General features: G+C 40.3%; 2 protein-coding genes across 2 annotated transcripts; one reads left to right on the top strand and one right to left on the bottom strand.

The window, feature by feature from the left end:
* Window positions 1-5,061: 5,061 nt before the first annotated feature.
* On the top strand, window positions 5,062-15,168 carry adad2 (adenosine deaminase domain containing 2). The gene is made up of 12 exons (XM_029448474.1): window positions 5,062-5,080; window positions 5,788-5,905; window positions 6,443-6,605; window positions 7,503-7,647; window positions 8,156-8,294; window positions 9,292-9,420; window positions 9,925-10,075; window positions 10,161-10,331; window positions 10,590-10,807; window positions 11,200-11,434; window positions 14,559-14,691; window positions 14,860-15,168. The coding sequence occupies exons 1-12, from the start codon at window positions 5,078-5,080 to the stop codon at window positions 14,968-14,970; spliced, it is 1,716 nt and encodes a 571-aa protein (XP_029304334.1). The 5' UTR covers window positions 5,062-5,077; the 3' UTR covers window positions 14,971-15,168.
* Window positions 15,169-16,164: 996 nt separating this feature from the next.
* Window positions 16,165-24,036, bottom strand: adgrg4b (adhesion G protein-coupled receptor G4b). The gene is made up of 17 exons (XM_029448475.1): window positions 23,910-24,036; window positions 23,667-23,796; window positions 22,793-22,893; window positions 22,167-22,371; window positions 21,922-22,087; window positions 21,285-21,431; window positions 21,029-21,154; window positions 20,837-20,882; window positions 20,662-20,765; window positions 19,940-20,061; window positions 19,035-19,303; window positions 18,810-18,924; window positions 18,490-18,568; window positions 18,038-18,239; window positions 17,473-17,574; window positions 17,187-17,351; window positions 16,165-16,595 (listed from the first exon to the last, which is right to left on the bottom strand). The coding sequence occupies exons 1-17, from the start codon at window positions 24,025-24,027 to the stop codon at window positions 16,477-16,479; spliced, it is 2,316 nt and encodes a 771-aa protein (XP_029304335.1). The 5' UTR covers window positions 24,028-24,036; the 3' UTR covers window positions 16,165-16,476.
* Window positions 24,037-27,666: the final 3,630 nt, after the last annotated feature.

The raw sequence follows: 27,666 nt of genomic DNA, 5'->3' as shown, positions 1-27,666 counted from the left end.
TTGTGGAAAGTATTGTGATCCTGTGATAGGTATATGCACACCTCTGCTGCAATATCGATTCCATTAATGCATTTAAAGAGAGTCTCGCAGCAGAGGACATCCTTTCTGTTGTATGTAAACCTCATAACTCCACTTTTCCGTGTGTTTACTTTAGCTAAAAGAGAATATGGTCCTCTAAGGGTTGGCTAAATATCTGTATCTCTTTATGAAGCCCTTTAAAAACTTCCATCTGTTTTGTCATAAAGAAAAAAGCATGTCTGTCATAGATTCTGCAGAAACATTTTGGAGATAAGAAGGTATTATTGTGATATGTATAGACAATCAGTATCAGTGAAATTATTCTTCAACTTTATTTAACGTGTGTGTTGTATGTAATTTGCCAAGTATCTACACAATACTATCATATGTAGATTATTAACACAATATCAATATTTCATTTTTTAAACATCACGGTTATTGCGACACCCCTAATATGCATATTATCCACCTTTGTTTTATTCTTTAAGTCCTATTTTCTATAATGTTCTCTTTAAATCTGTTCTTTTTTGGCCGTCATCTCCACTTTGTTTCATCAACCCCCCCCCCCCTTTCCCTTTGCACCAGTTCCTCTCCCTTTTGCATGTATACAGAATATGTTTGCAATTTGCAAAGACTGTGAAGTGGCTAATAAACGGGAGAGATGCTCCAGTTAACAAAGAAATGGTGTGAGCATAAGGAGAGGAGTTGGAGGAGAAGGATGAAAAGGATGGGTAAAGAAGTGAAAGGTGTGTTCGAGAGGAGAGGATAGGAGAGGAGGATGGAAAAGTAAAAAAAAAAAAAAAAATGAGGGGGAGGAAGGGGGAGGTCAACAGAAGGAGAGCCAGATGCTCGTGCCTTGGATGCCTGTGCGCAAATAATTATCCTGATGAGATTTACCGAGAGCGGCACGAAATGCAGAGGAAGGGGAGGATTTGGGGAATACCTCACGACACAGAAGGAATAAAAAAAAAACAGAGACAAAGGATGATTACGTTTTATATGAACATACTGTAGTAGAGTGTGTCTTTACGGTATGTGGGTTAGGCACCTACTGTTTCTCCTTCATCTGTCTCGTGTTGCCTCCCTCCTCGTCATACATGGCGTGAGAAAGTGGAGCCTCCCTCTCATCTTTTAAAGATGCATGAAGCAGCAGCTACAGAGAGTCAGGGGGAGACTGTATAGGAGATAAAGAAAAAAGAAGCACTGAGCATCGACTCTATAAAAAGCACATACAGCTCCTCGTAAACTCTCAACCCTTCAGTTTCTGTCTGCTAAAGAGAGAAAACTGAAAATTAGTGCATAATCAATTTTTGCTGTCTCCTTCCTCCCTGATAAGATTTAGAGGCCAGCCCAGTGTGTGCCAATGATCTCGTTCTGCTTCTAGTGAAGCTCATATTAGGACCACTGTGTGCATTGTAATATCACTGGCCACCTCCTTTTTGAGATTCTGCCCGGCACAGTTGGATGGCAGCACATCAAAAAACAGAATCAACACCAGTCTCTTTCTTCATGCTCTGGTGAAAGAGCTTGATCTGTGTCTCCCTACAATCCACTGCTTTTCCAGAGATTAAAAGAGAACACAGGTGTTGTGTCGAGTGTGCACACTACCACCTGTCTAGTTTTCTATGCACAGTCACAAAACCACACGCAATCCTTTCATCTGATAGGTCTTTATCACACATGTTGCCATCTTATGTAGCCTATACTTGTCAGAGGTGCAGCATTGCTTTAGGCTACTGATAACCTTTCATATCCGACGTGAATTTAATCTTTTTAACCCAAAGATGGAGCCGTTATAGGAAATTAAAATACCACTGCTAAGAGATCTGTGACAGACACAAACCTTGTTCACCTTTCAGCCTTTACAGACATTTGCCATTTAGTAAAGCGTGACAATACAATCTGGAATGAGGATGTCAAATTATGAAAATAACTTAATATAGTTCACAGTTCCATATGAATGTATTTTGACAAGACTCGGTGTCTACCGGCATGCTGGCAGCTCTGTGAGGCTTTGAACAGAATGCTAGTGACAGCATGCTAACATGCACAGTGACAAAGGCTAACACGCTAATGCTAATGGGAAGTCAAATGTTTCCTATCATCGTCCTCTTAATTTAGCGTGTTAGCATGCTGACACTTGATGATAAGCACTGAACCTAAAGTACAGCTGAGGCTGATTGGATTGTCATTGGCTTTTAAGGTCAGTATTATTTGGTCACAAGTATTGGACATTGATTATGATGCTATATGAAAAGTTGAGTGATAACTATAGTATCTACTATTCATCCTGAGAGTTATATGATCACTAAAGTAATCAAGATGTGTCTGGGAAGCAAAAATATCTGTACAAAATGTAATGTAAAAATCACATGTATAATCCACCTAGTAGAGTTTTAGCTATGTCAGACACATTTCTAATTTCTAATGCATTTTTTATTATTATTACTCGAGTGGATGTCAGGTTGTGTGGTTTTCAGAAGCAGACATGCATTCTGGAGATCCATGAATTGTAAATCAATGACAACAGTTACTGACACTAAGAAGAAGAAGGAAAATTGGAGGCTAGTGTAAAGAGAAAATTAACATTTTGGGAAAGCAGTACTAGATCCCAACCCCTTCTCTCTCTCTCTCTCTCTCTCTCTCTCTCTCTCTCTCTCTCTCTCTCTCTCTCTCTCTCTCTCTCCTCTCCTCTCTCTCTCTCTCTCTCTCTCTCTCTCTCTCTCTCTCTGCCTGATGCTGCTGATTTGTAGGTCATGTGTGAGTATCAGAAATAAACTGAGAGAGTGAAGGACTTTTACCCTCTAGTGGTGAGCCTTGGGAAAGGCCTGTCAAATGCATTTAGGGAAAAAAATATGAATGTCCAATTATCCCTGTTCAGTTGTGCATGGAGGCAGTGACCCAGTTGGAAATCAGTTTCAGATTTCCAAAAATTCATATTTTATTCACCAGAAAGTCTGATACAGTTAGATGAGAATGAAAGGTTTATGTATGTCAAAGTTTTATTTTTTGGAGTCCACAATCACAAAGTCTGATGTCACCCTGCTAGTCGCAGCAGAGTGGACTGAATCAGATGCAGCCGCTCATGATGCATTGCAGAGAAGTTAGTGAGGCAGAATTAACTTCTTATGAAAAGCAATAAAGTGAAAATCTCTAAAATGCTTTTAAAATGTTCACCGCTCATGATTTTCAGACCTGTCTGTGCTGTAACTTGTGCCATAAATGATTAAAATTTGGATTAAACCGGGAAATAATCCTGCATGTTGTCTCGCTTACTGCTGGTATATATACACTGTTTACGTTTCAGTATAAATAATGAATCTTCATCGAGTGCCATACACGTACATGATGCTTGGTAAACAATCATTGTAGGTCACAAATGTCAATTGGTGAGTGGAACACCTTGAGAAAACATAAGGTTAAGAAAAGAATATTATAAAGCATAAAAACAAATCCATAAAATGTCACAATATAAATAAGGCAAATAATATCAAATATGCCAATATTCACAAAAGTCAAATAATAAAATATTGATGGGTACAAAGGACCAATATTGATAATATTTGTTCAAAGATTAGGAAAAAATACTTTCAGTTATTTACTGCGTCAAGCTCCTCTTATATTTGCATTCAATATATGTTATGCTAATGTTGCTAAATTAACATAGTATTAGCATTTACATCAGGTATTTTGTTGGCTACTGACCGTTTTATGTATAACCACAGTAAGCAAACACAATATGAAACATACTGCAGCAGCTACACATGGTGAAAATCAGTGGGAAAATCATTGTTAAGCGCAGAGGGAAAATGTAGTGCCAATGCTAATTAACATAAATTAATACATTGGCGTATTATCCCTGACAGTAGAGCATCAATATCAATGCTCGTCAAATGTGTTTGTTTTTCACACAGACACACACATCCAATCACACTTTTACACACATGCACACAATGACATATGTTTAGAAAAATTGTCAACGGGCTTAATATTTCACAGTTTTGTTTGTCTATATTCCAACACAAAAGCTGTGACAATGTATTTGGGAAACACTGTCCCTGAGCAAAACCAAAAAAACTAATAGCTCTACGGTTTTCTGTATAACATCACTGCTTCATGTTTTTTTTTTACCCCCCACTCAAAAAATAAACAAGGAAATCTCTCAGCCTGTGAGCAAGTGTGTGGGTGTGAAAGAAGATATAGATAGGAAGAGAAAGGGGAATAGAAAGAGACAAAGAGAGGGGAGCCAGGGAGGGAATATGTGGTATTTAACATGAAGGTGACACATGGGATAGTCTTTTCATTGCACCTCAGCAGGCACTCTTGAGATGGGAGTGACTTAACATTTCAAAGTCTCATGTGAAACACACACACTGCGACATATGCACACACATACGCTCATAAGAAAGCCTCATTTGGCTCAGGAGAGAATGATATGAAGGCTTTCTCTTGAGGTGAAGGGAAGGGAAATACAGTTCAGTCTTCAGTTGCACAATGATCAGGGGAACATTTCTCTACTGCAAATACTGCCACACACTTATAGGCGGCTTAGTAAAGTGTGTGTGTGAGGGATTTAATTTTACAACTGCAAACTCATTTTATCGTGGGAGCTTTTCCGTGAGTGCTTCTGGTGTTTATATTGGTATGAATGAGTGTGTATGTATGTGTGCAGAGCTACAGATTGAAAATTCATAGAAATCACCAAACCATTCTGTACCTATTTGCTTATTTACTGCGTCCATACATAAAACATGGCTGACCCGCTCTTTCATTTCCTCCCATTTCCCACATTCAATCTAAATTCCACCGAAATGGTGACATCCAAATAGATCTCAGTGTAAATAGAGATTTGAAACCATGCTATTTACTCAACTATGTAACTGACACTCGCGGACATCCCCCTGATCATTTCTGATTTCATCATGTGTATTTAGAGTTGATGCCTCAGTTGCATCCATATATTTGACTAATTTATATGCCATTCCACTAATTGGCAACCAATTACAACTATGATGTATGTGGAACATTTAAAGTGACACCATTAAAATAGTTGTGTACAATGGTATGTAAAATAGTGGCACAGCGCTTAATTTTCAAAAATAATAAGAAGGAATGAGATGCCTTTTCTTGATGACAAAACTAGGTTTTTACAGGGCTTCATAAAGAGATTTTCTCAACCCTTAGAGGACCATATTCTCTTTTAGCTAAAGTAAACACATGGAGAAACCGACATCAGCGCCCGACCAGGCTCCAAAAAGAGTGGAGGCTGTTCTAGCAGCATATTTATTATGATTATTATGGTTTAGGAATGAGATGTTGTGGTGGAAGAAGTATTTAGTCATTTTACTTAAGTTGTGAGTGTGTGTATCAGTTTAATTTTGCAGTAGGTAAATGGGGAGCTGATTTAAATTGGTTTGAATTTGAATCATTAATATTAATTAGAGTAGCCGAGTATCTTAACTTCTAATAACATATTGGGATTTGTTGATTTATAATTTGCATAATAATCTACATTTGCAGTGCAAAGTAACAGGTAACTAAAGTATAGCATTTCCCTCTGGAGTACAAGTAGCTTATAAAGTAGCATAATGTACTTAGTTACCACCACTGTGTTTAGGCTCAGTAATGGACATTTTAATGTATGGAAAATGGAACATTTCGGAAAAAAGTCTCATTATATTATCTAATGAACACGCAATTTAAACAAATTGCAGTACCATAACATAAATCAAAACATACTTTCTATTGCGTCCTTAACTTGCCTCCAAGGTTGCCAGTTTCGCCTCCCTAACACGTCCTCTCCACGCGGCGACAGATCTGCGTGACAGGTGGACACAACCGCGACTAAACTCATCTCTCTGTTTCGAGGAGTTCCTGCAGATTGGAGGTAAACTTTACGTTTTGTGGCCATAATTTCTTTGGAAGTAAAACATGTTTTACCTTCATACAAGCTCGACGTTAAGCGTTTGTTTTTCTCAGACTGGAAACGTTGGCTGTTGAAGCAGAACCACGTAAAGCTAGCTAAAACTAGCTAAAACCTGTAACGTTAGCAAACATTACTTCAAAGTTTGGAGAGGCGAAAACGAAAGAAATTAGTTGATGTTAAACTTTTTGTTTCACATATTTGTCTTAAAATTGTACAGTTGTTCATAACTGTCGTTGTCAAAGCATTTAACTCAGCTAACTGTGTCACTTTGCAACACAAGCTAACATTAGCTTCGTCGCTAGCTAAGCTAACTGAGTGTGTTGCATTGTCATGATTGAAAACCTGGACCCCAAAAATAATTGGCAAGAGGGGGGGGGGGGGGGGGGTACGTTAACGTTAACAATAAAGCTTTAATCATTAATTTTATTAATTTAACCATAAGTCAAATCTGTCTTTTCGATTCTCTTTTTAGCTCACATTATCTTAATTTTTCTGCAGGCTGCTTCACAAACATGGCGGATCGAATACTTAAATACAGTCAAAGAAGACGTGCTGCTAGTTTTCAGTCTCAGCCACACTTTAACCAAAGCTTGCACCCTCGCCGTCCTCGGATCCTGCTGACTGATGATGTGCCTGTTTACAGCGACGCCACTGGCCTGAGGTAATGAAAAGGGTCGCAGTGTTTGGATTTACACTAGACAAGGAAAAGCTTCATTTGTTTGTGATCAAATGTATATGCAATTATCACTGCCATGTGCAATATTCACTTTAACAATTTGTTATCAACGACTCTGTACTTGTACTACTGTTTCTCTATTTTATTATATTTAATTGTGTACTTGCCACTTTACTTTCTTGTTGTTTTGCTGTATTGATTCAAAGGGTGTATTGCACATTACTGAAAGGCAACAACAACTAAAACAAAATGAAAGTTGTAGGGCCATTCAAAAAAAATAATAATAATAATTTTTTAGGCCCTTAAGAAGGCTTCTCCAGCATCTATGGTTTTTAAACATTTCAACAGCGATTTAGTTTAGTTTTGTTGTGGTCGCTTGTTACTGAGGTTTCAGATCAGGCAGGTGATGAGTGTCCAGTCCCAAATTGGACACACACACACACACACACTGTCAGCTACTGAAGCTCAATAATGAGCGTACTCATAGTTGCAGTAAACAACACACTGCCTCATTTAGTTGTGACATGTACTTGGTTTTAATCTACTCTGAACCTGTGTTGCCTAAATCATCATCCATTTTTTTCTTCTTCAATCAAAACTCTACTTTGAATTAAAGATCAAAATATCCCTAATCCCTTGAAATGATACTCTTGAATCTCACCCTCCTTTCAACACAGCCAACATGTGTAAATAACTGATACAGCTATTGATTGAAAATAGTGGTGAGGAAAATCAAAAACACATTAGCAGCCATGTTTAATTTTATATTATTTAACCGTTTAGCTACTGTTGTGATATTTTGGGATGTGCAAATGTTCATCCAGACATTTAAAAGGATTAGCTGCTCAGTTTACAAAGTAAAATCTTATGTTACCATCTTAGGAAAGATCTACCTGCTTCCGGAGACCACGGCCGAGTAGAAGAGGCTTTACTTTCTGTAGGAGGTGACGGACCCACAATTGGGAGGGCTTTTATCCCAAAACTCAACGATATACTTGATTCTGACGACATCCTATTGGGAGATGAGGTAAACAAATGAAAAGACTGAATAATAAATGTCATTTCTTTCCATTACTTGGGTGCCATTGCAAAGCAGAGACCATATGTCAAATGTGTGGAATTATTGTTCAGGCTTTTACCTGAGTTATTTGATTCCAAAAGAAAAGATGCAACCAGCATCTGTCACATTCAGCCTCCAGTAGCCAATTTCCTGCGAGGTTAAAGCCTTATTTGAAACCTTAAATGCAATTTTCTGTTTATGTTGAATGTGTCTTTCACATACAACCTGAAATAATACGAATAAATAACAGTATTAAGCCATATTTCAAAAAAATTAAATCTCAATATCTGTGATAGTTAACAGCTGTGAACAGGAATACACTCAAAGTTAATCTCACATTTACATTGTCCTTCTTGCGTCATTATTTCAGACTGTTTGCATTGGCTGACGATGTCTCAACAACTATATGTTTTCTGTTGATGAGAAGAAAAACCACAGTCCCTATTTTTTACCAGAATACTTTTGTTTCTCTCAGGACTTGGATGATGAACATGCTGCCCTCTCTCTTCTTGGTATGTCACCCGCTGGAAGTATTCTCTCGGATGAAGAGATCATCCCAGACCAGATCAAGTACCTGAAGAATCCAGACAAGACCTCCAGCACACAGACTGAAGGTGTTGCATTCGCTGTCCCACTGTGTGATGTCAGCAATCAATATCTAATTCTAGTCTGGCTCCCTGTTGCAGCTTTTATCAAAGTTATTGTGTCTGGTGACTGTAGCCTACAGGGCAGTGAATTCGAATGTTTTTGTCCTCTGGACTATTGGATTTCTGCACACTTATTTTGGTCAAGGCTCTTCTTTGTCCTGGTCGCACAGTTGTGGAATTAACTGTCGACTAAATCAGGACAGAAGACTTCCTACACATCTTCCAACACAGGACTGAAAATCATCTTTTCAGACCTCAACACCTCATGCTAGCACTACTGATTAATACATTTTTTATTTTTTATTAGATGTTTTGGACTTAAGTGTCTGCAAAACGAATGCTGCACTGCATTCTTCATTCACTCCACTAAACACAGGCAGACACTCGAGACTGTTTTATTTGATTGGCTTTAGGAGAACACAACACGAAAAAGGTTGCAAGGGCCTACCTGACAAATTCAAAACAAATCACTTATTTATGAGCAGATGAGGCTTGTGATTCAAAGGCCTCCAGGAATGATGAAATATCAATCTGGGAGATAAAACTCAAGGAAAATATGCATTTGGTTGACTCTTTGACAAGATTTAGATTTTCTGTAACTAGATGTTTAGTAACTATTAGTATATGACTGTATGCTTCATTCTGGGTCAGGAAAAAATACAAGTTGAAGCAGAAAGCAAGGCAACACATGGACAGCGGTAATGTCAGGAAGTGACACGAAAACATTTAAATTCTGTTGCTGTATTTTGTAGCAGCTTGTAAGGCATTGCAGTTCTGTTCTGCTTTACTGTCATCTAAGTGTGAAGCCTGAGCGACGTAAGTAAAAGGTCACAAATCTTTAGTCATCAACTAACCAGTACACTGAGTGACATAGTATAAATGTTCAATGCAAGCACTGCATCAAAATACATTTTGATCCCTGGTTGCAAAGCTGTCTTTTGTTTTATTTTTGTCTTTCTCCCAGTTTGGAGAACTGACTGGCACAAGAATCACATGGCAGCAATAAGTAGTGAGAAGTTTGACAGCCTCCTGAAGATGTGTCCTGATTTCCATGGCTGCAAGAGCCACATGGCAGCATTTGTCTTGATAAGAGGTAAGCACCTAAAGTATGTTAGTAAAAAATCTGTATTTTTATTTACTCTGCCTATGATAGAACACTGACGTTACTGCTTTTATGTAAGATTTCATTGGCTGTATTGAAATAAAGTATCCAGCTACGTATAATAAATGTACTATCATCTATAACTTACAGTATTATAGATGATAGTACATTTCTGTTCATGTCCATATGCTTAGTTTGTCCTCCCCTGCATGCTTGCAAGTGCCAACCGCAATTTTGACATTTTAATGCTGGAGAGCTGTTTTGTCTGATTGATTATGACCTATGAATCCTTTCAGTCACAAGCTATGGTTGGATTGTAGACCGATGAGGATGGTTTATGAATGTTATTTCACTCTTGCTAACTTGTCTTATATTCTATCGAGGCTTTTAAGCATGTATTGTTAAACGTGTCATCTTTTCTTCGCCTCGTAGTTAAATGCACTTCACACATCATTCTGCATGTCAAAGGAAAAAAAAAGTGTAATTTTCCTACAGAAGTGCTGGATACAGCGGATCGTCCATGTGAGCATTACAAGGTGGTGGCGTTGGGAGCTGGCCGTTTAAGCTGCAGCAAGTGGCTTTGCTACAATGGGACGATGGTCCATGACTGCCACGCCATCATCATCGCCAGACGGGCTCTCAAAAGGTACAAATTTGCTAATTTGCTTCTGGTGCATTGAAAGTGCCGGTGTTTCTCAAAGTGAGAATAGTGTTTTCTGGCTTGTTTTCAGGTTTCTGTACAAACAGCTTCTGCTCTTCTTTGATGCTGATCCAAAGGCCAAGGAGAACTGTGTTTTCAAGGGTAGTGCAGACGGCCACCAGCTTCAGCTCAAACCCAAGACCAGTCTGCATCTCTACACCAATCAGTGTCCTGAAGGAGCAGCGAAGAACTTCTACTTCAAGTACTGTTATTCGTGTGTGTGTGTGTGTGTGTGTGTGTGTGTGAAATACTTGGGATGATAGACATTAAGGATTTCATTCCAAAACAATATATTTGACTTGAATATTTGTTTAGTTAATTTATGTTTTACTTCTTTATGTTCTATATAATAAACATTTTATTTAGTTACTAAACCTTTTAGAGTGCGTACGTTTTAATATGGTTTACATTTCTGTAGAATGAGTATGAGTAAATGTGTTATCCCTATCTAAATGTTTAGAGGCCCTGATATGAATGATGTAATGACCACGATGAAGCTGCAGTATCATGCCAAGGACCTGCTGGTCCCTGTAGCCTACCTTGACCCGAGTCTCTTGGGTGCCAAAGTCTGCTGCATGTCTGGTAGTGACAAGTTGTGCCGCTGGACTGTTACTGGGGTGCAGGGAGCATTACTGAGCCACTTCATCCAGCCGCTCTACATCACCAGCATGGTGCTAGGTAAATATCCTTCAAGCAATTATTCTATATTTTAGGAAATACGCTTATTTGCTCTTTTTTTTTTTTACTAAGAGTTATATACGAAGATTGGTTCTCATATCTGTAAGCTAGGGGTGTAACGGTTCTGAAACCGAGACCGTGGACGTTCGTGGCCTGCCTGTTGAGTGCTTGTGCGTTACGAGGTGGATCTCTCAGGATGGCTGCAAATAAACCTGAGATTGCAGTCAGCAATAGACTCGCTTTACAAATAAAATGTATTATTATTATTGTCTTTATTTATGATTATTTATCAAGTTAGTTTTCAGTATTTAATGTTACATTTCTTTTACCAGTGTGTTGGTAAATTCCTGAAAGATTTCAGAGCAAATTCTGAGCTTGTTGTGATTATTTAGGGCCCCAGAAGCTCTTGAATGAGGTAGTGTCGGATACCACCAACATGCGACTGCGTGATGGATGGGAGGGCAGTCTGCCGCCATCCTACAAAAAACACGACATCTTCTTTCTCTATGGCGACTACGTCGGGCCTGCTGTGACCTCCCCGTGGCATGACCATCTCGGCGTCAACTGGTGTCTCGGAGACAAAGATGTTGAAGTTCTGGACTGTGAAAAAGGCCTCATCATAGATGGGTAAGATGCATCTGCATGTACAAGAAATCAATCTTCTGCAAATTGTCTTTTTTGCACACAAATTTCACAAATTGTAAAAAAAAAGAAAGAAGTTAATGTGAAATGGTAACTTGTGCCTGCATTAGAAATGTGGGACAAGTATGATGTGCTGTACTCCTCTTGCAGTGAGTCTTGACCTGACTGAAGCTTACCTCAATTTCACTGCAGCCACATCCAGGGATAGAGCGCCTGATGTGCTTGTTTGACAGTCTCAGTGATGCCTGGGGCTCCTGCCATCTTTTGGTATTAGAGCTGCAGACAACTGCTGATGTCCAGTAGCTGGTGTGACACAAACATGGCTCTCACTGGAGGCTGTTTTGTCCTTGAGCAGAGATTACAGCCAAAAATAGATTTGAGACCCTGCTTGGCGCTCGCAGTTTCGCTGCGTATTTCAGCTTGGGTCTTGCAGCCTGAACTATTAGTTTTGGGCGACACCATAGTTTTAGGATGTTAGGATGAGCACTGCAGAACATTTCCAAACAAACTATAAATAGGCAAAGAAAAATAGGCACCCTGAAATAGAAGATAATACATTTAAGGGAAAGAATGAAGTGTGCAGGGGGAGGTGAAGAGGGATTGAAAGGATGGCAATAACACTTACTGTACTGATAAAGACTGAATGCAGTGTGATAAGGAAAGGAGACGCTGCTCCAGTCGTATGAGACTTCTTACATTTAGTAATGTAAAAGTAGCATGCCAATTGTTCCTCGCTTCTTTTATGGTTTTTCGTCACAGAAGCAATTAATTGTTTCCTAAAGGCTTTGGCTTGCACCCAAATCTGCCTAGAAGAATACATTATATGTGGAATATGTGTGTAATTAGTGGAGTCATAATACCAGAGATTTAGTCGATACCAATACCAATAAAATGCCACATTCCACATGCCCATGTACTTCAACATGCACTCCTGTGTTACTGTTTTCCTACTGTCTTTTTCTCAGGAAGTTAAAAAGATCATAATTCCTTTTTAAACTGTATTTATTCAAGTTTCTCACAAAAAATATTTGAACACATCATGATAATGTTCCAATTTACCTTCGCCCAATACTCATTTTTACTGAATAGAGCTTTAACGCATCGTAATGTTCCTCAATACAACATCTGTTAATGTTCTTGATGCATGTGATGAGAGCACAGATGTGACAGACGCCGCACAGCTGTTAATTTTCTTTGCGGGGAGTTGACGATAACTTTTGCGTTACGGAAGAGCTGCTTGGTCTCACGAGTCTAAAGGGCACAACATAAGTCAAGCACGAGGACTTAACCACAGAGAATTTCAAGCTTTCCTGTCTGATGTCGATGCTGAATGTGGACGCACTCCACCGTTCTGATGTGCGCTGGCTGAGTCGCGGCTCCGTGCTGCAGCGGTTTTATTCCCTGAGATCAGAAATCAATCTGTTTTTGAAAGAGAAGGAGCGACCTCTTCATGAGCTGAGTGACCCTCCATGTTTGGCAGACCTGTTTAGTTGATCTTACTGGTCATCTCAACACTGAACAAGAGCCGACTGCACACATGAAAGCATTCTGTGTGAAGCTCCGTCTCTTTGAGACACAACTACGTAACTTCAATGTTGCTTTCTGATAACAAGGGGAAATATGTGTCTGTGATCACGTCTCTCATCACAGCATTCAGTCAGCGCTTCCAAGATTGTTCTATCATTGAGAAAGAAATCGAGCTGTTCTCGACTCCCTTCCTGATGAATGCAGAAGAAGTTTAAGAGAGTCTGCAACTAGAACTTATATAATAATAATAATTATATACGATAATTCCCTGAAGAATCAACATCAGCTTCTCTCCCTCCCCGACTTCTACCGGAGCTTGGGAAAGTTTCCTCTGAGACGAAGAATGATGAGTCTGTTCGGCTCAACATATGTGAGCAAACATTTTCTGTTAACTCTGAACAAAAGCAGGTTGAGAACCAAAATGAGCGACAGTCATCTCTGTGATGTTCTTCGTATCTCAACCACCAAACTTACTCCTGACCTGCAGCATCCTTCAGTCCACAGCATCACTGCTCCCACTGAGTGCAATGCTGTTCCCATTATAGGAGAGTTAAAACATATATTACACAGTATTCATGTTAATAAGATACATTTTTCAATTAAAGTTGATAACATTACTTTTTCCTGCATACCTGAACAAATAATCAAAAAACAGAAAAGTCTTAATAAATGTAAGAAAGTGGGGTCTGCGAAGAATGCTAATGGTAATTTTGTAGGTGAAGTATTCCATTTAAAATGATTTGATATCGGTCCTCCTGCACAGCCATCTGGTTATATCAGCTTCTACCAATGCTGTCATACTCAAAATGTTGTCTTTATTGACGAAGCTTGGATCTCACCACTGGCCCCCTGAGATCCACTCCTAGGTTTCTCCCAGGAAATTGCTTAGCAGCAGTGTTAAATGCTGCCTGTGGGAAACCCTGTCTTCTCTCACTCAGCCTGACCGCTCTTAAGATTTCTGCTGTAACAGCACAGAAGAATTGTCTTGCCAAACACTTTTTTTTATGTTGAGCACAGCTCCCTGAAGCGGAGGCTACATCCTCCAAAATAGTGTTGGTGGTGGAAAACTTTGTTATGAATAAGTCACTTAATGCAGCGCATGAACACACATCTACAATATTTGGTCTTACGAGTGGTTATTTGAAACACCATCAACCCCTCACTGCTGCTAATTAACTGTCGAGCTTCATTATGACTCATTAATGAGGGAGTGTGTGTGTTACACGCACTTTAAAACAAGTCTTTGGTAGACAAGAAGGCTTGACATGCTTGTAGCACAAATAACATATTCCAGCTTTTTGGATGTAATCATATTATACATTGTAGCTGGATACATTATACCCTCAAATCATGTCTGTATCTCAAGTACGATGGATGTACGTTGAACAACATAGAATTTAAGCAGACGTTCTATTGGTTGAGGTTGGAAATGCATTTTAACAAGCATTGTTGCATGTTGGTGAGAAATGTTGACGTAAGTAACGATTTTTCCTTTAATTTTCGGTATAAGTATATTTGAAATCCACTAATCTATAATGCAGGGAAGCATTCATTGGTTATTGTGCACTTTCTTATTTCCCAGTTCCCCATCTGTGAGTGGGCCTGGCTTCTCAAGCAGACTTTGCAAGAGAGCCCTCTACAGTTATTTCCTCAGAGTTGCACATCTGGGTGGGCATAGCTATCTGCTGGATCTTCCCACCTACCACAGCGTCAAGGTGCGTGTCAGCAATAGATGATTACGTACTCGGTGCTCAATGCGAGAACGCCGGTACTGTAAAACTATCAAGTGTGGTTATGGTGAATGTGAGTGATTTGTAACTTTGCTTCATTGCCGTTTTTAGACCGACGTGATGCATGATGTTGTAAAATGTTTTGTTTTATAGGTGGAATCCGTCGTCTACCAGGCAGTCAAAGATCTGGTCAAGCAACAGTTTCTGACCAACCATGCAGGTCCTTGGAATTCAAAAATGCTGGTGGACTGCTTTAGCACTTGAAAGTGCTCTCACATGAGTAGCAGGCCATGTAGAAGTTTAAGTTCCTCTTGAGATTTTGTTTGCTGCGCTTTACTGTGCACTTCATTTATTACCTTTTTAACAGAAATTATAGTTTTGTTTTATGTATAATATTGTTGTTTTCAGTTTGTGTAGGTGTTTGAGAAAAAAATAAATGAGAGCCTACTGTTTTGCACCACAGTGAAGTAGTCCGTTGAATGAGTTGTGGGTGGAAAAACACAGTTTATAGGCTATTTCTTTTTTTGCTGTCGAGTAGAATTGGGCTGCATTAGCACCCATTACCACACGTGTAGCCACATTGTGTTCTGGTTAACAACAAAGTATTTTTTGTTGATGTACCATCCAAATAATTCAAACGGCGCTGTTATGGAGAGGGCGTCATGAATAGAGAATCATTTTTTCATTTGTCATTCACTGTTTGTATGATTTTAAACAGATCTTACTCATATTTATTTCATCCAAAGCAGGTCCAGTGTGTTTGGGGTCAAATCGATGTGATGCAAAGTTTAGCGTTCAAAGTTTCAACTTCTCTTTTGTCCTCTCTGGTTTTTATTACCATTTTGAGATTATTTTTTTAAGATGTTCCCATATTTTAATATCCCATGATATGATAATATCTCATATCTTTGAATCACATTTCACTCTGGCACACTGCAGTAGGTGAGAAATTAAGGATATGCAATAATATATATTATTTTCTTTAGTCTTAAATTTCAAATCTATTTTTCTTTCTCTTTTTTCTGACTGCTCATTTTACAGTACACAGCATTTTGTAGACATATTATGGTTTTATTAATATACTAAATATGAATTAGTCTACAAGTTCAAAAGGAAACATTGTGAAACTTTACAGAGCTGATAAGTGTTGGTCATAAAAACACCAGCAAAACTAATCTACGTAAATAATGACTAATAGATTCGTGGATTCCAGGTACGTCTGCAGGCTGCTACCGTTCAACATCAATCAATACCAGTGATGTATTTAAAACATATTGACAGGAACAAGACGGCAGTCTCATTCAAAGATGATCATCTCATGAAGAGATTTAAGGAACAAATGTAGAATAATTATGTGTTCTTTACTTCAAATACACATTTTTCTGGCACAAATGGAGGTGAAGAAGGAACACAGGGAGACTTGCATCATCTTAAATTACATTTTTTATTATTTCCGAGTACAAACTGTGTGGTACTATGGTTCATTGTCACCATGGCTCCGCTCACCAGTTGCTTGGCAACCAACTCCTCCTTGGAACTGATGCAACTACTCATGTCTTCATAATTACAGGCTCTTTTACAGTATTTAGCAAAAACAAAAAGACAATAGAATTGCATTATAAAATAATCTAATGGCGCTGGAATACAATGGAATTAATTTCACATCACTGGCTTACATTGAAGTACAATACATGTTGAGGCTTTTTGCAGTTTTCAAGATTGCACGACAGTTTCTATGATTTGCATGTCTGCATGGCTCCTTTTTGTCTTTTATCTTTGTTCCTGCTGGCCAAGCAAGTGATTCCTCCAGCCAGGTGTCTGGTTCATCCCTCCCGTACCGGAGGGAATCTTCTGGGCACGAGGGAGAGCCGGGGAATTCACAAAAAGTCCTGCAACATAATTAAACCTCGGTGAACAATTTAGAGGTGTGAAAAACAGAAATGTTCTCATGTGGTTTGAGAATATATGCCTGGGAGTTAGGGGTTAAACTTAAATTAAGCTGTCAGGTGGTGAAGGAAACCTTTTAAGAACAAACAATGATGTCCTTTTAGGCTCCATTACAAAGGCTTTCTTGTAATTATTTAACGTCAGTGCGGTCTCATTAATGTATGCAGTGACCTTCACTGTGAGTCTGGCAGCCGAGGCTGTGATGTCTGACTAAATCTGTGATCTTCATTTCATATCCCAACAAGGTGAATTATAACTTTTAATTGCAACCTTAAATGTCTCACAAAAGAGGAGAAAAAAGGAGTTCATTAAGAGTTTAATGTCAAAAAAAAAAAAAAAAAGCTCATTAAGGAATATAATAGAAGCCAAACCTTTTGGCTGTTTATGTCTCCAAATCTTTTCTTTTTATACTAGCTTTTATTTTTGTATTCCATTTTGTATCACTGTTGAAGTTTTAGTTTGTATTTTACTTTTCTTGGGCCTTTCAGTGTGCTAAAGGGATAGCAGTGGAATGATGTGCTTCCTTTGCTCACCCAGGTTTGGTCTCTTGCAGGACGAGTCTCTCTGGCTGGAGTCGGAGGAAGCTGATGTGCTGTCGGTGGAGCTGGACTTGACGGAGCCCACCGATGGTACTGGTGCTCTTGGAGGATTTGATTTGGGTTTGGCCGTGACTCCTACTGATGCCGAGTTGCTATAATCTGCATGACGACGCCAACACAGGTAACAGAATTCAACTGTACTCTCACAAACACAGTGACGATACAATGCATCTTCAAAGTTAGCACAAAAGTAACATAATACTATGTGTGGCTGTCGTACCGGTGTACTCTTCAAGTCGGAAGCGTCCAAAGCAGAGGTGAATCCTCCACTGTTTCCTGACATTTTCCTTCATCAGACAGTGGAAGAGGAAGATGAAAAGTCCTGGGAAATAAACAAAAGTGAGACAAGATCATGAGTTTTGAAGGGACAGGATTGGATCTTGATTGGTGTCTCTTTCGTCCCTCAGCAGGCATTTTTCCCCCAGAAGTAAAAAGTGGAGGCTTTTGTTGCACCACTTTTAGATAAGCAATACAACACAAGGCCAGCCGAGGTAAAGGCAGTTGAAATAGTTGCGTCAGTCAACCTCTGTTGGATTTCCTTCTTTCTTTTAAACTGAACGAGAAGTGGTTTGTTGAGGAAAGCTGCATGTGTGGTTAGCAAACCTTCACTCAATAATCTGTTAACTAGTATATCACTTGTGCATGCCACTTAACAACACACCTGTTCTCGTACAAGTGGTCCTTACATGAAGCACATTCGCTCTATGCTTACGTATTTACATATATATTATACAGCCCGGCTTTCAGTAATGAATTCTGTGCAACAACAACAAAAAAACGACAACCTTGCAGGGTGTTGAGTCCAGCGAAAAGATACAGCATAACTACTTTGGCTGGTCCCACGCTGAGGAAGCCAACAGTCCATGTTAGTCCTAGTAACAAGGTGAGACTGGCAACTCCCCTCAGTTCATGCATGAGTCCGCTGCGGGTCCCAGCCGGGCTGTTGACTCGCATGTGGCGAATCTGGATCAGAACCACCACAAAAACCTAAAAGGAGATTCAAAAGAAGGCTTAGAGTAGTTTAAATTACAGGTGCAAGTGCCCTCAAAATGGAGATTTGAAGGAGGATATGTTGCATATTGTCAGGTAACATCTACGTCTATACTGAGAGTCTTTCTGTGAAAGTTGGAAAGGTAATTAGAATAAAATGTTAACCAGCTAAATGTGGGAATAAGCCAGTGTTTTAGCAGTCTGAACTCCTGTACAAGCTTTCATAAGATGATTTCAAACTATTTACCGAAATGTTGAAGAGAAAGACCAGCGCAGCATAGGCAACCACAGACACGTAATACGTCACATCGTCCTGGATCCAACAGCTGAGGGGACGAGGGTTTAGTGAGAACAGGGATCGACACAAGGAGGAATGACTTTGCAACTACTTTTGAACAGTATGTACATGTGTATATATATAATATATACTCTTTCTTACTTATTGAAAAACCAAGTTAGCTTAACACAAGATTTTAAAATGCTGTCTGTGTCGCTGCTGATTGAAACCCTTGTGTTTGAATCACGCCTCTAGACATGGAAATAATATAAGATAAGGCCGAAACTCACAAGTTGACAGAGTTGTCCAATGGCTCTAAGCCTTGCTGAACATTTAAGGAAAGGTGACTGCCGTAGGCCTCTCTGTTCACGATAAGCACCAGGATGCAGATAACCAGAGGAATCCCTGGAGGCATAATTGAAATACAGGGTTATAGTTATTGAGATGAGGTTCGTTAAAAACATAACGAAGTGTTAAAGTGTGACGCTGTTCTGTCAGACGAACACACGGCTCACCCCATCCCAGAGCACAGAATTTGAGGATATAAGAGGGCACGTAGACGTTGAAGACTTTGACGAGCGCAAAGTACATGTTAATGGCCTCTAAACCCATCCAGGTGAATGACGCAAGGAGGAAGTAATGCATTGTGGATGCTACAGCCACGCAGAGGCCGTATAGACTCCAGGAGGACAGCCAGGAGTTGACCAGAAACACCAGATTCAAGCCCAGCAGCGCCAGCGACAGGTTGATGAGGATCTGAGAGGGGTAGTCTCGACGAAGCTTTCTGAGGTGGAGATAATACATGGGGGAGGAAAACGAATGGTAAGACACAGAGAGCATAAATATTCAGGTGTTTACATTGTCATACTTTCTTAAATGACCCGTCAAGGTCAAACGTATCTGCCTTCACACGATCAGTGGTAAACTCGGTCTGCGCTGGCTCCACCCTTGATTTCCTGTGGGGGGGGGGAAGAGCGGTTCCGCCCAACTGGTGTCGAAATTGCCACCGAGCGCTGCGCTCAAAGTTCAATTTATTTCAACTTTGACCTCAGTGACCACTGATCTTTCAGACGGCAACCAATGAGATAACAGCCGTATTTTACGTAGCCACTTTTTAAATGAGGTATAGCGGCGCGGAGCTCAGGCTGCTGTTCCGTCTGCACTGTGCTCTGCTCCCGACCTCGTGGCGAGCAAATCATGTGAAGGCAGCTCTAGTGTTGACATATGCCCAGTCTGCATGTAAACAGTCAGTGTATCACAAATGGGGAAAAAATGATCAAACTAAAATGGCAACTTGGAGACTGGAGACCTCCTCCAAGGCCAATGGTGCATTCACATGCTCCTTCATCGGGTTTCTCCCGTAATCCTGCTGACAGACAGACCAAGCTGAAAACAATAACAACTCAGGTCGGAGTCTCACTCGAAAGCTGTATAAGTGAGAACAGTGACTCCCAAGAAAACCGATGAGACTCCACAACCAACATAAGTGATGATGGTCAGGATCTGCTCATTAGCCGGGTCCAGCGGAGTCCTGGAGACATCCTAGACACAAACGCACACAACACAGATCCGTAAGCACGCGTGTATTTATGCGCCGCAAATAACTCACACACACAGATTGTACAGTAATAACAGTAAGTGCTCCTGCCCCTACTGCCAAGTGCAAACTAGCACGACCATTACCAGCTTACTAAAAGCACTAGAGTGTGTACATTAGTGGCAGAATTCAAATATGTGTCAATTTGGGGAACAATAGGAGATATAACCCTGAAATGTTTGCAGTTTTGGGATATGTTCAATGCAAATGTGTCATTGCACAAGCCTCATTATTTAATAAGTCTTTTCCAATTTGTGCTTCATTTCAAAGCAATGTGTCTTTTGTAAAAGCGCCAGAGAACAAGAAGCATATCCCACAATGTCTTGATCTAATCGAAAATAATGAATATGGGTCAAAACTAACTTGACAGTAGTTAATTAGTATTGTGCTGCGAGCACCCTCTGCTGGTAAAATCTGAGTTGAACCACTTCCCCTTGCCTCCAACTGCTGCTGGTAAATATGACTAAAACCTTTTTAAACGTGCTGCCGGCCCGCTGAGGGCCCAAGCTGGCTTTCCAGAAAAACAATGATAATAGAATACATACCAAAAGAACTCCAAAGTGTGTGAGATGATCACACAGGCACGTTGTGTACTCAGAGCTGCTGTTGTGTTTCCTGCAGCCGTAATCATCCCAGCCTCCGTGTCCATCTAGGTGAGGACACATTTAGTATGACACAGTTCATCCAGCAAGAGTAGTGATCATGTAAATGCGGACCTACTGTTTTTATTGAAGTTCCAGTACACACACTGCACGTCCTTCTGAAGCTTTGAAGAGAGATGGAAATGAAATGCGTCTGTTAATTAAACTCCTTCCTTCATTATAGTGACAGCAGTGTGAGCAGAGGAGACTCTGTTACAGATTTATATCGTTCAGCAGTGACACGTGTTTTCTAAAGGACGGTCGATCGTACCGTGTTGGGTGTAAGATGGTGGAGCGTGACTATGACATCTTCATCCAGGTCTTTGATTGGAAAGCTGGCATTGGTCACACTGGCTGACACCACAAAGGTGTTGAGGATCCGCTCGTTTTGGCCGCTCTGGAAAATAATAACACAATGTATGTGCAGGTTGGCTTTTGTAACTATAACAGTGAACACCCGGTATTATTAAAACACTGAGGGTTTCAAACGCATGTTTTTCCTGAAGATATTCGTACAAAAATATCACCTTGAAGAGCATGGGGATGCCGTAGAACTGAAACTTAACCCTTGGTGGGCTCCGGTTGGAGCTATTCTCTGGGAAGCTGTGCTGCAGGACAGACGGCAGGGAGATGAAAGCCACTGTGCCGTTGAAGGGATACTTGTTGATGAATATCTAAAACACAAAAAGACATTTCTTCTTTTTCTTTTACGCTCAGACTCAGCCTGCTTTTAATTAAGAAGTAACAGTCAAAGTGATCGAGGACTAGGGCTAGGTTTAAAAAAAGATTTTCCCATTCAAATCGGTCTTCATTTGAATGATTCGATGTTCCCGGCCATTACCATTTTCTCGCGGTGGTAACCATGCGGGCATCAAAGCTTGTGCGTGGCATTTGACAACTTGTTTTTTCTTCATCTAATCTCGTTCGCGATTTATACATTAAAGTTCCTGCTTTGGGCTCAATTCGTAATGTTAACATTCATATTTTCAATAATGTACCAGGTTAGAGGGACGTTAGTTCTCTGACGATCTCTTTCATATACCAAGCATATTGGTATTGTAAGTGAAATATCCCTTATTCGACAGTGAATCAGAAATCGTATGAAATTGGGAAATCAGTGGCGATACCCAGACCCTTGTTGGTCGATGTTGTTACTTTACTAACCTCAGGCTTTGTGCCTGCTCGGTCGGATGACACTCCGAAAGTCAAGCTGCTAAACTGTCCAGGAACTACATCCACCACTGAGATAGCAATGGCAGGAGCCACCAGGGTGGAGCTGCCCTCGTAGGCCACCATCCTGTCTCCCACCGACTCTGTGATATTAAGGATGCTGGAGGGGAAGAGAGAGGAGGGGTGAACAGACGTCGAACTGAAAAGTTAAGAAGATTCCTTCAGTCTTCCATCCTTACGTGTTCGTGAAAGGCACCAGGTTGCTGTCAGATTCCAGTATGTCAGAGATGATGTTGATTAGAGCTTGGCCCAGTTGTGGTGTGACCCTGCAGAGGTCGACGACGTCCTCCAGCTTGTTGAGGACTGTGACCAGTTCCGGGTAGTTGAGTGTGGAGTGGTTGCTCAATAAACTCTCGATCATCTCCACCACGTCCAGTGCGTTGTCTGCAGAGAAATGATACAACTTCATCATAGTGATTTGTTATTGTGAGGGTTTAAATGTGCAAACTGGAATCAAACATTGACTATGCACACTAATATTCCACTCTTATTGTGAATATGACAATATTACATTACATTACAGGTAATTTAGCAGACGCTCTTATCGATGTAGCATTTTCTGATTAGGACATATGTTGATATTATTTGGGTTTTAGGAGCATTTAGGAGCAAATATCGACAATTTCAAAAAGGTGGTCGAACAAGTCCACCACTGATGGAGAATGCTGAAGGAATCCTGTTTTGGCGGCTGCGTGTAAACGAGAAAATTGTTGGAATATAGTTTTTCATTAGCCATGAAAACAGCTTCGTAGAAATATTGTCTTTTTCAGAATAAGTGCAAAAAATGAGTCGCTGTGACACCGACCTGCGGTGACATAGACATGATCCAGATCCGGGATGGTTTCCACCACCAGAGGACAGTCTTCCAGGTCTGAGGTCAACCACTGGGTTCTGAGGCACAGTTTACTGTCAGACAAACAGGTGGGGAGAGGGCTTTTAAAAAAAACATATAGCTACTTAACATTCGTCTGGTACGTTTTCGCTATCTATGCTTGGCAAAGTCTTACTCCTGCAGATAATGCATCCTTTCTAGACAGATTTGAGACAGCTGGGAGGTTGTCGATCTTGGGAATTACCAATCTATTAACTATTAACTATCTATTAATCTCAGCTCTGCCTCCTACGGCTCATTAATACACATTGTGACACTGAGTCAACACACAGAAAGAGTTCTGAACACAGTGACGGCCATATACAAATATATACCAACGGATGTAATCGATACCGAAATACGCCTGCATTTATTCATGTGTGAAATTCATGCTGACAGTCAACCAGCTTAATACATTTACTCTTTTCTCAGTGTGACTGCATGATGAATTGTCCGCAGGTCATGAGTTCAGCGATAAGTGTCAAAAGTGAGCAGCGACGACAGGATGCAATCAACATGCAGGTGTTGACAAAAAATAAAGAGGCTGCCGGCTTTAAACACATAAAAGGATTTCAGCTGTAAACATCAGAAAAGGTCAATTAACAGCGTATTTAATGTGTATTTATTAATTTGGTAAGCTTTCTCAGGTAAGAAGCAAGTGTTATTACTTGCAGTTGCAAAAACAAGTTATTTTTTTCACATTTGAGGAGTAACATTTTAATAAATAATCTTACTTACCAAAGACATCCCAGTCAGGTAGATTACTAGTAATGGCTAGGTATGAAAAATAAACAAAGTGAGTGCTGACCAGTGTCGGGTGGCGTAGCGTAGAGGGTTTTTTGGGCACGGCCGAGTTGCATTTTTTCCTCCTGAAGTGTCGGGCCACTCAAACAGGCCTTTCCTCGTCTGCCGGGTTTCTGCGTTGCACCTAGTTATCACTTAAAGACGAAGAGAAGCTACACTTTTTATTTATTTTATAGAATTTAATATCAGTTTAAAATAATATTTATTCCGTTTATAAATGTTTTACTGGCACTTAAGCCTTACTCACATATGCGGCTTATCCGTATGTCCTTGGTTGCTATGGAGATGGACCCGTTGTTATAAGGCGTCAGCAGTAGGAATCGTATCTGCTCTTCCATTTCCTGTGTGTCTGACGGCGACATCATGACCCGAACTTGGAAAACACAGCTCTCTCTGCAGACAGTGAAGGTTATTAATAGCTTGTGAACATCTCTGAATGAGTTCCTGTTAATATTACTTTAACTTTAGTTTTCCCAAAATGGTTCAAATTCATTAAAAAAGCTAAATGGAACCAGACACGAGGACGCAGTGTGAGAAAGTAAGCTCTGGCACTGTTTATATGTCGCTTTATTGTGAGTCTTCGAGCATCAGGATCCATACCTCGTAGCTCGGTGCCCCGAACACCTGGAAAACAATACACATATTGTCACAGCTTTAAAACTGGATGGACAAAAGTGTCAGTTTAAGACCGAACATACAAGAGTTAAAGCACTTTAAAGATTTGCATATCAGTTAAATACATTCCAGCCTGAGTATTTAAATGTTTTAGATTTCAGATTAGAAGCGGAAGTTGAGTAGCTTAGCTTAGCTTAGCTTAGCTTAGCTTAGCTTAGCTTAGCATACATACTGGAACCTGTGAGCACCCCAAAGTAAAAAATACATTTCATATATTCAGAGCGTCTTTATGTTTACTCACTTCGTCAGACACGGGGACGTTTGACTGCGGGTCAGGACGATGTCTGGAAGTGAAATCGGTCACTAAATGAACTTGTTCATGTTGAAATCCCGACGGTGTGATATTTCTAGAAATAAGATGGTGAGCTGACGCTGTGGCAGCTGCATCTCACACACTGTACCTTCGAGCTTTGGGGAGCAACTGGAGGTCAAGCACCATCATCAGGTCATCGGGTAGACTGGAGTTGAGCTGTGGAGAGTCAGAGGCCGCATTTAAAACCCAATCTGTGTTGTATTCCTAAAACCTGAAGAGCTATTCTACTCTGTCAGACATACCCAGGTGGAAATAATCTGTCCTGGGTGACCGTCTCCTGTTATGGAAACATTCACCTTAACCTCAAAATACAGCTCTGCAGACAAAGAAACCCAAACAAAATGAACAATTAGGCCTCTAGTAGAGTACGGCTCGAATAAAATAATCTAATAATCCACGCAAAACTGTGGCGGTAAATGATCAGGCTGACCAGAGATGTTTGCAGAGGTTGCTGTAGTGAAGCTAGTGGCTGTGGCCGCAGCGGTAGAGACACGCGGGCCGATGCTGGTGATGGATGCTGTTGTTTTAAATGTGGTGGTTGTGACTGGAGACAGATCTGTCACCACAGGAGGACCGGTGGTAACAGCGGAGAACCTTTCTAGAAACGGGGGAAAGATTATTGTAAACCAGAATGCAAACACACACACACACACACACACACACACACACACGAGCATGGTGAGAACTATTTCCTACCAATAGGTGTGGTGTGTATGCTGTCCAGATCAGCCTCCAAATACAGCTGACCACTGGGGTGACAGTAGCTGTTATTTAGGTCCGTGTCCATCTCATGTTGCACTTTAGCCACATCCAATCTGGGGATGACGCTGACGTGAACCAGGCAGTGAAACCTCACATGACAGAGAGACATAGAGTGTTTTTATAATCCCTTAAGTAAAGAAATATCTATTTGTTCAGGCCTTTTGTGTGGACATGAGTCATGATCAGTTCAACCAAAGAGGGTGTGTGTGTGTGTGTGTGTGTGTGTGTGTGTGTGTGTGTGTGTGTGTGTGTGTGTGTGTGTGTGTGTGTGTGTGTGTGTGTGTGTGTGTGTGTGTGTGTGTGTGTGTGTGTGTGTGTGTGTGTGTGTGTGTGTGTTTTTGACAATGTTAATAAACAACATGTTTACAATTATACGTTTGCATATAGATATGTTTTATAATGACAGGAACATCATTTGAGCTCTGAGTTGATCGTGCACCCTATAGCCACGATCAGATCATACGACATTTAGAAAACTGTAAAACCATGTTACCTGTTAGAAGAGGGAGACCGCACCTGCAGAATAAAAGACACAAAGATTTTAAAGTTACACTAACAATATATATTTTAGCCACAGAGATAATCCTTACAATGGCTTTAGAGCCTGTGTTGTATTGGATTTGTAGAGATTATTATTTTTTTTGCTTTAATTTCTTGTTCCTCATCGGTCAGGCCGTAATTTGCTTTGCTTACCATCTTGTCCTCATGTGATGTTTTTAAAAGGCTGTCTTCTTTACTGGCTCTGCGTAAGAGATCAAAGACACTCAGTGAACTCATGGCCCATCGGTTCCCCCTCTCCGTCATAAGCTATAAAATAGGGTTTAATTGATGTGACAGAAAATGACATTTATAGGTATTTCATTGCAGAATACATCGAGTCAACCCTCTTGTTTTCATACCTGCTTACTTCAAACGCAGACACTCGGTTTAAAAAAAAGCTGGTGGGCAGTTCCTTTCTGAGCTGCAGGAACAACAAACAGCAGAGAGCAGTTACCTCTGAGATCCACTGAAGTCAAAATAACACCCGCACAAAGTAACGCATGTAACCCAACCCGATTAACAGTGTTCCCAGTGTAACAGCTGGAATATTTCCAGGTCACTTTTTACAATTTAATTGGCAATATTTGTGGGTTTTTTTGTTTGTTGTTGTACATTTGTTGTTCTTTTTTACCCAGGTATGTGCGATGTCTCTGGCCGTGTAGAGCTCGGTGTTGTTCCCATCCGAGCGGATGATGAGAAACGTCAGCCTCACTTCGAAAACGGACCATTCTGCCAATCAGCCAAAGGGAATATAAAACTATTAAGTAAAAGGTGAAAGTCCATTAAAACACAAGGGAACCATGTGCACAATCAATTTAAAGCATGGTTTAGTATTCTTAGCATTGTTTTATCTTATCTAGAGTAAATCCTGAATGCATGTTCATTTCTTGTTTTGACGAAACAAAACTCGGTGCTCGACTGTAAAAGCAGAACTCACAGGGGGAATACATGTAATGTTTGTACTGAAACTATTGTGCTGCAGAACCACTTCTTCCCTTCACTGTTAGTATCAACTGGGAATTTCCTAATCTGAACCTCTGTAGTCAGATGTTTTTAAATCTTCAGTCAGTAGATTATATTTTCCCCCTCACTTAATGGTAATGTAGCTGTAACATTAATCTCTTTTAGAACTTAATAAACACTCTTACAAGATGAAAATGAAGAGAAGTTAATATGTTGCAAAAAATTGATGAAATTTAATTGATGAAAAACATTTTTCTTTTTTAACTGATCGCAATTTCCTCCCTGTTTTGTAAACAAGTGTTGACTTTAGTTTTAAAGTTTTACAGCCGGTTGCAGCTTTTGCCTTGTGAAAATAACGACCTATGAGAGCTGTATGATTAATGCTTCTGATTTTAGTGTTATTGATCACAGAAAGGCTTCTATATTTATTTAACTGACAGAGAGACAGGGGGGTCAATATTTAATCTGGGGGCTGAAGACACACAGTAAACCAAAGGCAGCCACAGAGGCGACCGCTGAGGTTGGAAAAAGCTGTAAAACGCTTGATGAAGCTGACAGACCATTTACTGCATGAACGTGAATCACCGACTGAAGCAGCCAAGGGAGAAAATCTCCAACGTGTTGCGACTTGCAGGCTACCGAGGTTATTGCAGGGCTGATCACATTTTAAACAAAGCGTTTGACTTTAGTAGAAATAAGTCAGAAAACATATTACAGTTAATGCAAAGGATGTTTTGCGTTGTCTCACCGC

Source organism: Cottoperca gobio, chromosome 14 (assembly GCF_900634415.1).
Source record: "Cottoperca gobio chromosome 14, fCotGob3.1, whole genome shotgun sequence".
NCBI classification, from domain to species: Eukaryota; Metazoa; Chordata; class Actinopteri; order Perciformes; family Bovichtidae; genus Cottoperca; species Cottoperca gobio.
This window is presented reverse-complemented; position numbering and strand designations above follow the sequence as displayed.